A 12,295-nucleotide genomic window follows, 5' to 3' on the forward strand; every position below is an offset into this window, starting at 1 on the left:
GCTCTCCAGCCCACCATTCCACCCGTCTTGCGTCTCAAAAAATGCCCAATCTCCCCTGCAACTATTATATTATTGGTTAGAAGTCTTTCAGGCACAAAAGCACTTTGCTACTGAGATACCACACATTCTAGTACCACATTCATCCGATTAGCTAAAACCTTAGCTAACACTTTATAGGCCACATTGCACAATGCAATTGGGCGCAAATCAGACACTGTTTCCGGTGTCTTCTTTTTTGGGATAAGGGTAATGTTCGCATCGTTTAACTCTTGTGGAAATGTACAAGATGTTATACAGTGTATAACGAACATAGCCAAATCATGGCCCACAATTGGCCAAAAGTGTTGATAAAACAATGGCAACATGCCATCGGGACCCGAGGCCTTCTCCGGAGCCATAGAGAACAAGGATGCTTTTACTTCATCAACCTTGATTTAGTTAAAATATCAATATAAATGTTTGGTTAATTAGCTTTTTGCAGCTCCAAAAGGTTAAAATTCAAAAAACTACTCCAAACAACTTTTTCAATTAGTTTTTTGAGAAAAGAAATTATACTAAACAGCTATCAGCTAACAGCTAATTTACCAAATACTTTTCTACAATCAGCTAATGTTATCAACTATTTATACCTTCTAATTAACACAATCAACTAACCGCCATTTTACCAAACATGGCCAAATGTATTTAAAAAAAAAGTTTTGTTTTCCGTGAATGGTGAAATTTTTTAATAATGTCTCTTTATCCGTTAAAGACTTAAGTACTATTGCTATTTTTCCAAATAGATAGTTAGATACTCCATAATTTGTAAACTATCTTTTATCCAGGATATTTCATCCTCAGCCACTGTCGCCGGCCGCTTCTTTACGAACTATAGTCACTCTCATTCCCTCACCCTCTAGCCCTGGCCACTGTCGCCGTCCTCCACTCCCCCACTAGCTCTCGCCCTAGGTCAGCACCCGCCTGAAGCATCATCGTGTGAGGTAATGAGCCCTGCCTGTTATATCTTTAATGAGATTTTATTGCAGTCTATATATATTATGGACTTTGAGTGCTGGAGGTTTGGAAATAGAATACGCTGATTATAGATATTTAGAGGTTTTTATTCTGCAATTTTACAGAATGCGTGTTGGATGCAATTTTACATTCTTAGTTGTTAGCAACTGATTTGCTTGTATTGTATTGGGTTAAAAGTTGATACATAATGGACAATTTTTTTAAAACCAGTTTCAGCCAAGCTTTCACCGCTCTATCGCTCTATCTGTCGCGAACCACTGCTCTGTCCTCTGCGCCTCTGCCTCTGCCTCGCCGGTTTCCCGGCTTCGTCTTCAACCGTCATCTGTCGTCGGCTCCGTCTTCACCCTCAGCCCTCAGGTTCGTTGTTCGCACCGGTCGCACCCCCTTTCTATAAATCTTAATTTGTTCAAATGTTCAATTGTTTGCCCTAAGTTTTGAGTTTTGAACTTCTCCAACAAGTGAATCGGATACCTCCAACAAAATATGATAATGATATTGTTAATTTGTTATACCCTTGCAATAAAAGAACCCTATCTATTCAATTTTTAGTGTTTAAAGAACTCATAGCATATCTATCTGAAAAGTGCCAATGCCATTTCCATTTGCTCCCAATTTTCTCTGTTAATACTTATCTGTGCCTATTTCTTTATGCCAAAATCTTTTCACTTGAATAGGAATGCAAAAGACAGCTTGAGTACTAGAGAATTTGGATTCAGGGTTTACACTTACCCCTCACCTAGAAAATTGGCTATATATATATTATATACACACTCGATATGCCGTGCTTCTTTTTTATTTCCAGAAATTATGCTTTGCATATGTTTAGTTGGGATTCCTAAAATTGGTTTAGTTGGATTTATTTCTATGCTAATTAGAAAATAGAGACCGTCTAGTAATTACAGATTAGTTGGATTCATTTTATATCATTGATTAATTAATGATATGAATATATATAATGAATGATATGATTAATTATCCCGTAGTTCATCATAAACCTTGTCTTGTAATTTATAATGTATTTTGTATTTGAACAATCTTATTCGTATTTGATATTTTGTATTTGAACATTTTTCCTTCACTTCTTCGTCCCCACTCGTATGAAATTTTCTATCTGCCCTATTACGTTCCTTTACCTAAAAAGTTGGAGTTTAAGGTGTTTTTTTTTTTTTTTTTGAAAATATACCATAGCTTGTTTTTACACTCAAGTTTCTGTCAGACCTTATGGTTTTCTTAGTTTTTATATAAGCTACTTTTCATTTTATGGAGCTGGTAGTTCTGCCCCTAACGTATGGCCATAAGAGGTTATGACTTATGAACTTCATATTTTTCTCTTTTTTTTTTTTTCACTTTTTTTAATGAAAAAATCAATAAATAAAAATAATCTCCTCATCTGATTATTTGGATTTTTGTTGGTGTAGTATTCTGCATTCAGTGGTAGGGCATGCAAGTTTTACTTTTTTAGCTAAGCATTCCAAACCTCCAATCCTTAAACCTCTCTAAATTCTCATTTCCTGACATTCTTCTAATGCACATAGTTAGTTGCTAAGGAAGCTTGAAAAGAATGCTGCAGTTAGCCGCCGCTGGCTGTCTCTCAGTTCGGTCTGCAGCACCACTGGTTGCGTCTCCCCAATTGCAGTTTTGTTCAAAACCCAAAAATTGTCTCTTGTCGAGAACCCCTGGTTGGAATTCTTGGAGTCCTGCCATTAGATCCTCTCCACTATTATCAACCTCAAGAAAGTCCATTTGCAGACCGCCCTTGGGGAAATATGTCAGAGAGGATTACCTTGTGGTATGGATATACGTAGAGATACTTACTTTTATTATTAGCACCTTTTTTGAGGTTTTCTTTTCATTTAACGGATTGAGTTTGTACTGGTTTCCTGTTGCAGAAGAAGCTCTCTGCCAAAGAGATCCAAGAGCTGATAAAGGGAGAAAGGAGTGTGCCAGTGATTATTGATTTCTATGCAACGTGGTGTGGTCCTTGTATACTGATGGCTCAAGAACTTGAAATGGTAAGAAGAATCATACCTGCAAACATGATTTTATTAGACTTTTGTGCAATGGAAATTTACATTTATCTCACATTGTCGATATATCTCATTGACCATTGCTGCATAATACCATTTTCTTCATTTCTTTTCTCTTGACTAGTTGTTATATGATGATTTTACCTCAGCTTGCTGTAGAGTATGAAAGCAATGCAGTTATTGTGAAGGTTGACACAGATGATGAATATGAATTTGCACGTGAAATGCAGGTAATGATAATTTCTAACTCGTCTTTGAAGAAGGATCACTCTCCTTGAAATCTATAAACCAAAATGATTTTGGGGGTTTGAAAATCTTTATTTTTCATCATTATGCTATGGAGTATATCTTTCTACATATAAAATATTCTCCATGGATGGGTGCAAGGTGCAATTATCCTTTACAAGTTTTGTTATCTGTTTTATTTCCCCCCAACATCATGCCTCTGATTCTGTTATCTGCATATTCATTTAGCCAATGGATCTTTTTCTCTCTGAAAACCAATGATGTGTTGATTTTTGATTGGTTGGGATACCAAGTGACATGTACATACAAATATACAATCCTCAATGCTTATTAGGAGGACCATGGGCCATGCATAAGATACATTATTTCTATTTTCTATGCATATGATACATTATTTTTATGCATAAGGTACATTATTTTTATACGTAATGTTTCATTATTTGAATGTATACAAATTAATATGAAAACAACTTGAGCGTTCATTATTTATATGCATAAGATTCATTAGTTATGTGCATAAGATTCATTAGTTATGTGCATAAGGTTCATTATTTGAGCATGCACTATTTAAAATTTTAATCCATGGCAATTAAGAATGTGTTGTAAATATTGTTTTCACAGGTTCGAGGATTACCTACATTGTATTTCATCAGTCCAGATTCAAACAAAGATGCAATCAGAACTGAAGGTCTCATCCCAATACAGATGATGAGGGATATCATTGATAATGAAATGTAATCGATTGTAGCACCCATTACTCATGAGGCCTCTATTTCTAATTGTAACAAAATTCAATTTCATGTTACTCGCTTTAGAAGCCTTATTTCGTAGAAAGAATTAAAAGAAAAATCTGCAATTCTTATTATTATACCAAAAATATATATCTACTAAATCTATAAGGCAAATTCTTCACCATCTCCTAGCGTATCACCGTAATCGGTGGTCTAGGCGACCGGCCGACTAGGTGCTGATCTGATTGCCTAGGCCACTTAGCCGCAAACTAGGCCGCCTAGTCGATTAGCTATTGTTCTTCCTTAGAGCAAGTGGAGAGGTTGAGAGGAAGTGCAATTTAAATTTTATAAAAAATATTGAAAGAGTAGGATTGATGGATTGTAGACAAAATTTTGAATAAAAATGAAAGAATATTATAGGATATATATATATATATATATATATATATATATATATATATATATAGTGATAAAAGAATTAAATACACACTCAACAGTCAATATTTTGATCGTTGAGTGCGCATGACTTATCTAATTAATGAAATATATATAAGAGCTAAGAGAAATTTATTGGAGAGGCACAAGAGAGAAGACGAGAGAAATAAGAGAGACGGGACATACACTTTTTGTATTTTTTTTTTCTTTGACCAAAATCAATATTTTTTTTTTCAGTTTATTTTTCTTCCATAGCCAAACATTGAAAAGAAATCATTCAAAAAGAAAAAGGGTTTCAAAGAGACCCTTTAAAGAGAAACTTTTTAAAGAGAAATTGCTAATCTATATTATTGCAAAGACATCATGTTAGCATCACAACATGCATTGTATATTGTATAATACGGAGTAATAATACCCGCCAACTCAATATTTTTATTCCAATAATAGCACCTAATTTGGTTCCGTAAAATGTCATACAAAATTAAAATACATTTCAATTTTTATCTTTAAAAAAAAAAACAATTTGCAATTCGTCACACCTTCTCAATCATGCTAACTTAAAGAATATCACCAAAAACAAAAATTTAACCTTCCAATGCCGACAAATTATACTATGGATCTCTGATAAATATTCTTTTTATTATATTAAATGTTTATTAATAATGTACTGAGTGTTCTTTTTAGATATACTACTTTAAAATAAACATTTAATACATTAAAATAAATGTAAAATCCTTAAACAAATAACAATGCAATTTTTTTTTTAGGGTGTGTTTGGTTGGTGGGTTTTGCACATAGGAATGGGTATGAAAGTGATTGTTGTTGTTTGGTTGATAGATTTTTAGAACATTACTATGGGTTTCGAATACCCCATCAATTGAAGAACCCAGGTTTCATTCCCTTATTCACCCAAATACAATAAGGGTTTCATTCCCTACTATTAGTAACCATTCCCATTCCACCTTACTACCACCAAATATTTGATACCCATTCCGATTCCGACCCTCCATGCCCCCATGCAGGATTGAACTACAGACCTTCAGTTTACAAGACTGACGCTCTACCACTGAGCGGGGCATACGTGTTAAGTGGTTGTTACCTAATATTTTTTCCTCATATGTATATATATTTTTTGGCATGTGCATTTTTTTTTAATTTAGTTTAAATATCATTGAAATATCAACGATTTTCTTGAAGGAGGACAAAATATGATCATGCCACAATAATATTAGGACCAAATAAGGATGTTCTAATAAAAAGGACTCAAAGTGGATTGTCACTTATAAATCTAAGGGCAACAATGAAATTAACTCTTAATTGATATAAGAAGGGTGGGTTGTGGGCTGAGTATTTAGGCCATTTTGGAGAAATAATTTGGAAGGAAAATAATGGAGTTTTTATACCATGGATTAGGATCCACCTTGCAAGGTGGATCTTGGTTCTAAATGATGTATAATTGTGTATTTTTACTTTTTAGTATTGAACTTGTGAACTTCTAGAATATAAATTGTGTTTCTAAGTCAAAATATATAGCAGCTGTAGAAGAGAATTTGTGAATACAATACATGGTATGTTAATATTGTGTGACTACAATATCTGAAAAAAAATTGTAAATACAAAACAAGGTAATCAATCACATATATGTTAACATTGTGTTCGTAGTATACAATTGTGAATTTTTAAAAGATAAATTGTGAATATTTAATATGTAAATTGTGAACATTTGGACGCGAATCTTACATAATAATTTGTCAAAATAATGTTGTAGTTGATTTGGGCTTAAACTGAACCGGGCTCATTTTTGGGGTTAAAGTAGTAAATTTAATGAATTGGTGGTAGAGTTCAATTGTTATACCATGCTAATATAGTCTTCGATTAAATGGTTTATACGCTCAATGCAAAGCACAAATAAAAGTGGAGAAATGGGATCGCCTGGTTTGATTCCCCTTTTCAGTTTAAACCAGTCGGTCCTTTCTCCTTTCCAAGTTATTGCTAATCTGGAAGTTTGAACACAAGCAACAATGTTTCTAACCCAAGTGTGATTGAAGCCAATATCTTCTAAGGTGTCGCTTATGACCTCCCAACAGAGCTTATCATATGCATTCTCTAGATCAATTTTAAGAGTCATCCACCCTATTGCACCTTGGTTTGCTTTCATGGAATTAAGGACCTCCTGATACACCAATATATTATTGGTTATTTGTCTTCCGGCACAAAGCTCGTTTGGTGTGGTCCTACTAGCTTCTGCATGTGATTTTTGAGTCTCATTGTCATGGTCTTTGTCAATACTTTGTAGGACACGTTGCATAAGCCAATTGGTCTAAATTGCTTAACGGACACTGGATTCGAGACATTGGGGATCAACGTGATCATTGTGTCATTGCATCTATCCGGAAGTGTTCCGTTGTCAAAGAAGTTCAAAGCAAAGTCAGTAAATGAATCCTCTAAAGTATGACATACCTATTGGTAGAATCCAGCCTGGTAGCTGTCTGGGCCTGGAGCCTTAAATGGTGGCATCTCTCATAGTGCTTGTCTTACTTCCTCTTGGTAAATGGTTTGTTGAGGTCTTGCTCATCCGCATAAGACAGAGCTGAGAATCAACCTCTCAAGACGCTTCCAGTGTTGGTCTGTGTTTCCTTGATAAATAAGTTGATGAAAAATTCCAGTATGTGCTTCTTAGCTTCTTCCTCCCCCTCGGATTGGTCTACCTTCTTAAAAATTGAGAAAAAAAACCTAAAACTAATGGGAAAAATGATTTTGTGATGAGGTGGATGCTGGGATCCACAAAAAACTGAAAAAATAACCTCAACGGATATGGATACTCTAAGGATAATTGCACTTAAACTCCCTAGATATTAAGAGACAAACAAGTTTTCGAATCTAAATTAGTGAAGTTCACAATTAGGATTTATGTGAGTGAGGGGCATCAACAATAGTTGATTTTGGAAGGTTTTTGTAAGTTTTAAAATTTAGGTAGAGGAAAGAGAAATATGTGGGAAAATTTGCTTCGTAATATTCGTTCCCCTCTTCCGATCGTGATCTCCGATCGTGGTTTAGAACGTGGCCCTCTCTCTTGGTGGTGGCCAAGGGAGTTCTTCCCTAGCGATCTAGGGTTTATATTCTGCTGCTGATGATGGAATTCTCAGTGTTTGCTTGTTGTCTCATCCTACTGTTTCTTCCACGATTTCCCCGATCCATGATGGATACCCGTCAGATTGAGGAGCGATGCGCGGATCTGTCACTTGCCGAGGAAGAGATTAATGCGTTGGAAGCACATGATATTCAGACGAACCCAGACGCAGCGATCGAGTATAATTTGGTAGGGCGCTTCCTTACAGATCGGCCGATCAAATTCGAATTCATGCGGCAGGTTATGGCCTCCGTTTGGAGACCAGTGATGGGCATGCATGTTGTGCCATTAACGGATGAATTGTTTCTGTTTCAATTCCCCCACCTGAAGAACCTGCAACGAGTACTTGATGATGGTCCATGGACTTTCGAGAACCACACATTTGTATGCGCACAGGTTCCGCCCGAAACTAGGCCGGAAGAGGTGCATCTGGACTCTATCTCATTTTGGGTCCAGGTTCATGGGTTGTCGACAGTGTACGCATCCACGGAGTTTCTCACGAGGATCGGAAATTATGTGGGCACGTTCGTGTCCATCGACCCCTTTAACTTTGGTGGATCATGGAGGAGTTTTTACCGGCTCAGAGTGCTGATGAATATCGCCTCACCACTGAAGAGGCGCATGAAGCTGATGCGTGAAGATGGCACATCAGAATGGATCACATTTCGCTATGAATGCCTCAGCACGTTCTGCTTCTATTGTGGAGTGCTGGGGCATTCAGATAAGTTTTGCAGAAGGGTATACGAGGAGGGGATTTCACCAGAAGCTTTCCCGTTTGGTGTTTGGATGAGGGCAGGTCAACGTCACCAAGTGCGTCCGGTAGAGGCTAAATGGTTCCTGTCAGCGCCTGGACAACTTTCTGAGGCGGCGACCGCTCCCGTTACCGGGATTTCGCCCCCATTGTTGGAGGCCATGGAGGAGAGCGGAGGTTTGCAAGGGGACTTGAAACGGCGTCGAGAAGACTCTGAAGCGTCTGCCAGTACGCATGCGGAGGATGTCACGATGGTAGAGACTTCAAAAAACAATATGTCTGCGGGTCTGGTGGACCAGGCTCGCCAAGCCAAATGAGTATCCTAAGCTGGAACTGTCGGGGTTTGGGTGGTACCCGGACAGTTCGAGAACTCTTGGGCATGGTGTCCAAGCAGCGACCCTTTTTCGTCTTTCTAATGGAGAGGAAAGCCAAGTTACAGCGAGTGGAGGAGGTGATGGTGAAGTTAGGTTTTGAAGGGATGATTAACGTGGATCGGCAGGGCATGGGGGGAGGACTGGCGTTACTTTGGAGGGATGCAGATGGCGCCTCACTATTGAGCTACTCTCAGAACCATATAGATATGGAAGTCTCTTTACCGGGCAAGCCATCATGGAGGTTGACGGGGTTCTATGGAAATCCAGAGAGATCAGACAGGCACATCACATGGGATCTGCTGCGGCAACTCAAAGATAATTCGCCATTGCCTTGGGTTGTCGTTGGTGATTTCAACGATGTCTCAAGTCTATCGGAGAAGAGGGGCATACATTCGCAACCTGTATCGCTGGTTGAGGGATTTAATGACACTTTAAGCGACTGCTAGTTAATCGATCTTGGGATGGTGGGTGGCAGGTTCACGTGGGAACGGGGAAGGGGGACGGAGTCCTGGGTAGAGGAGAGGCTGGATAGAGCGGTAGCTACGGTGGAATGGGCGGAATCGTACGAGGAAACGCTGGTACGCAAGATAAGAACGTTGCAGTCTGCTCATAGCGCTATTTATGTCGACATCGAGTCTAGACCTGTACGGGCAGCCACGCATTCGTTTAAGTTTGAATCAGCATGGCTGTTAGAGGAGGGGTGCGCGAAGGTGGTCGATGAAGCATGGCGTCAATCTACAGGTCTGGATTTTCAGCAGCGTATAACTTTGTGCGGGCAGCGGTTGGCTAGGTGGGGTGGAGAGCATTTCCGGCGTTTTGGGAACCGGATCAGAGAATTGCGAAGCCGTCTGGATAGTTTACAAGAGGATCGCGCACCTCAGGCTGTGGATGAATTTCTGGCTGTTGAGGGGGAGCTAGAGATTTTACTACAACAGGAAGAGATTTTCTGGAAGCAACGGTCTAAACAGTTATGGCTCAAGCATGGCGATGCGAATACCAGTTACTTTCATAAGGCCGCTTCGGCCCGATGTCGACGAAACCTTTTAGTGCGTGTCAAAGATCCGGGCGGAACATGGAAGGAAGGCACAACTATGCATGAAGAAATTCTAAGGTACTATGATTGCACTTTTTCATCCAGTACAAGTAGCCCAAACCTATTTTCTTGCGTTCGGAGACGGGTAACGGATGAGATGAATGTCTCTTTGTTACAACCGTTTACAATCGCAAAGGTTAAAGCGCTTTGTTTTCTATGGCCCCGGAGAAAGCACCAGGGCCCGATGGCATGTCGCCGGCCTTCTATCAACACTTCTGGCCGGTGTTGGGACATGACCTGGCCATGTTTGTTCTTCGTTGTGTGGAGAAAAAAAGTTTGCCAGCGGGTCTCAATGATTCTAACATCGTCCTTTTGCCAAAAAAAGAAGATCCTGGAAAGGGTATCTGATCTGCTCCCGATAGCGCTTTGTAATGTGGTATATAAGGTGCTGGGCAAAATGTTGACAAATAGGCTCAAGGGAAGTCTGGAGTTAGTTGTGTCACCGTCTCAAAGCGCCTTTGTTCCCGAGAGGTTGCTGACGGATAATGTGATTGTAGCCGGGGAAATTGGGCATTATCTGAGGAGAAAAACTAGTGGGATTGTGGGGTGGGCGGCGCTTAAGCTAGACATGGCTAAGGCATACAACCGGATGGAGTGTGCTTTTTTAGAAGGAATGTTACGGGTGTTGGGGTTTGACAGGGGTTGGGTCGAGCTGTTGATGTTGTGTGTTACAACTGTTAAATACACTATTCAAGTAAATGGCGAGGGGGTGGGTACGATTTGCCCCACTCGGGGCATAAGGCAAGGGGATCCATTATCCCCGTACTTGTTCATTGTGTGTGCTGAAGGGTTGTCGGTCCTGCTACAGCAGGCGAAGGCAAGGGGTGATATTCATGGTGTGCGAGTGGCTCGGGGAGCTCCGACCATTACGCACCTCTTCTTTGCTGACGATAGTCTATTGTTCTTCAGGGCAAATCAGCAGGAAACTATGAAGATTAAGGGATGTCTGGATTTATACTGTGCGGCTTCAGGGCAACTTATCAACTTTGATAAATCCAATGCTGTGTTTAGTTTGAACACGACGGTTGAGGTGAAGAATTGGATTTCTGAGTGTCTTGGCGTGAACATTGCAGCGGACCTAGGCCGATATCTGGGCTTACCATCAGTCCTTGGTAAGAGTAAAATTGCCACGTTTCATTATATAGAAGAGAAGGTGCGGGAGCGTATTGGGACTTGGCAAAATAAGTTACTCTCGAGGGCCGGTAAGGAGGTTTTACTGAAAAGTATAGCACAATCCATGCCCATATTTACGATGTCTATGTTTTTATTGCCAGTACGTGTCTGCGACTCGCTTGAGAAGCTTTTCAACCGATTTTGGTGGGGGGGGGGGTGGTGGTACAGGCAGGAGGGGAATTCATTGGCTGAGCTGGGACAGGTTGTGCGAGCCGAAAACGAGAGGGGGATTGGGTTTCAAACGGCTCCATGATTTCAATGTTGCTTTGTTAGCGAAACAAGGGTGGCGTATTCTAATCAATCCGGACTCACTCGTCAGCAGATTACTAAAGGCGAAATACTTCCCGGGGTGTGGCTTCATGGAGGCGCAGTCGGGGGGGGAATCCAAGCTATATATGGCGAAGCATTCTTGCAGGGCAGAAGGTGTTAAAATTGGGGTTAGCCAAGCGGATTGGGGATGGACGTGACACAAAAATATGGGAATGGCCATGGCTCTCGGACGCGGCAAAACCGGAGTTACATACTGCATGCATTGATGAACTACGTTTTGCTACATTCAGCGACTTGCTTGATGAAAGCGGAGCATGGGATGTGGAAGTCATTCAAGACATTTTCCAGGAGGAGGATGCCAGGAGGATTATCGCTACACCGGTAAATACTCACTTCAAAGATTCATGGAGGTGGTTGGGTGACCTGCATGGGCTTTACAGTGTGAAACATGGGTACCGGTTATCAACAACAAACACTGGGCCGAACAACACCGTGGAAGAGTTTCAGGTTTGGAACAAATTATGGGCACTGCCAGTTCTTCCAAAGGTGAGAAACCTGTTATGGCGCTGCGCTCGCGGGGTTCTTCCGGTGCGGGAAAATCTGAAGACGAAGCGCGTTTTCATAGGCGGAGGATGTCCATTTTGTGGTCACCTGGCCGAGACACCGGAACATCTTTTCTATGAGTGCTGCTACGCCAGAGAGGTTTAGAGGCGGGAGGATATATTGCAGGGACGCAGCATGCAATCGTGTATAGAGCATTGGTTGGATAAGTCCACGCTGGGACAATCTATCAAGTTCGCAGCTATCCTCTCGGTGCTTTGGTCAGCTCGGAATGATGTGGTTTGGCGTAATACATGGCCGTCCACCGTGGGCTTGCAGGAGCAGGTGGGAAACTAGTAGTTACTATAAAGGTCCAAGAAGGGGAAATCATACTGCGCATGCGGCCAATTGGGAACCACCACCACGTGACTCGTTGAAATGTAACGTCGACGCTGCAACGTTCCCAGATGGAGCCGGCTTTGGTGCTATTATTCAAGATCACGATGGTCGT

At 40.6% G+C, this 12,295-nt stretch overlaps 2 protein-coding genes and 1 non-coding gene across 4 annotated transcripts; 2 read left to right on the plus strand and 1 right to left on the minus strand.

Annotated features, from left to right (window-relative positions):
* The first annotated feature begins 806 nt into the window (after nucleotides 1–806).
* LOC109173016 (thioredoxin-like protein CITRX, chloroplastic) lies at nucleotides 807–4,170 on the plus strand. 2 transcript variants are annotated; one of them, XM_019322273.1, is made up of 6 exons: nucleotides 807–980; nucleotides 1,225–1,371; nucleotides 2,550–2,803; nucleotides 2,904–3,026; nucleotides 3,191–3,271; nucleotides 3,909–4,170. In XM_019322273.1, exons 3-6 carry the CDS (start codon nucleotides 2,576–2,578, stop codon nucleotides 4,023–4,025), a joined length of 549 nt encoding a protein of 182 aa, XP_019177818.1. In that variant the 5' UTR covers nucleotides 807–980; nucleotides 1,225–1,371; nucleotides 2,550–2,575; the 3' UTR covers nucleotides 4,026–4,170. The 2 variants fall into 2 exon arrangements, with proteins under 2 accessions (XP_019177818.1, XP_019177819.1); XM_019322274.1 differs by having other exon boundaries at nucleotides 2,554–2,803.
* A 1,292-nt stretch (nucleotides 4,171–5,462) lies between these two features.
* TRNAT-UGU lies at nucleotides 5,463–5,530 on the minus strand. Its single transcript has one exon. It is a non-coding gene; the product is annotated as a tRNA-Thr (tRNA).
* Nucleotides 5,531–9,169: 3,639 nt separating this feature from the next.
* On the plus strand, nucleotides 9,170–11,952 carry LOC109173056. Its single transcript, XM_019322315.1, has 2 exons — nucleotides 9,170–11,003; nucleotides 11,390–11,952. The coding sequence occupies exons 1-2, from the start codon at nucleotides 9,170–9,172 to the stop codon at nucleotides 11,950–11,952; spliced, it is 2,397 nt and encodes a 798-aa protein (XP_019177860.1).
* Nucleotides 11,953–12,295: the final 343 nt, after the last annotated feature.

Source organism: Ipomoea nil, unplaced genomic scaffold (assembly GCF_001879475.1).
Source record: "Ipomoea nil cultivar Tokyo-kokei standard unplaced genomic scaffold, Asagao_1.1 scaffold0465, whole genome shotgun sequence".
Taxonomy (NCBI): Eukaryota; Viridiplantae; Streptophyta; class Magnoliopsida; order Solanales; family Convolvulaceae; genus Ipomoea; species Ipomoea nil.

Excerpts from the sequence above, each read along its gene's own strand:
- LOC109173016 (XM_019322273.1), top strand. The coding sequence starts at position 2,576 with ATGCTGCAGTTAGCCGCCGCTGGCTGTCTCTCAGTTCGGTCTGCAGCA. Across the intron at positions 3,027-3,190 it reads TGGCTCAAGAACTTGAAATG|CTTGCTGTAGAGTATGAAAG; the intron begins GTAAGAAGAATC and ends ATTTTACCTCAG. Across the intron at positions 3,272-3,908 it reads AATTTGCACGTGAAATGCAG|GTTCGAGGATTACCTACATT; the intron begins GTAATGATAATT and ends TTGTTTTCACAG.
- LOC109173056 (XM_019322315.1), top strand. The coding sequence starts at position 9,170 with ATGGTGGGTGGCAGGTTCACGTGGGAACGGGGAAGGGGGACGGAGTCC. Across the intron at positions 11,004-11,389 it reads TAAGTTACTCTCGAGGGCCG|GGCAGAAGGTGTTAAAATTG; the intron begins GTAAGGAGGTTT and ends GCATTCTTGCAG.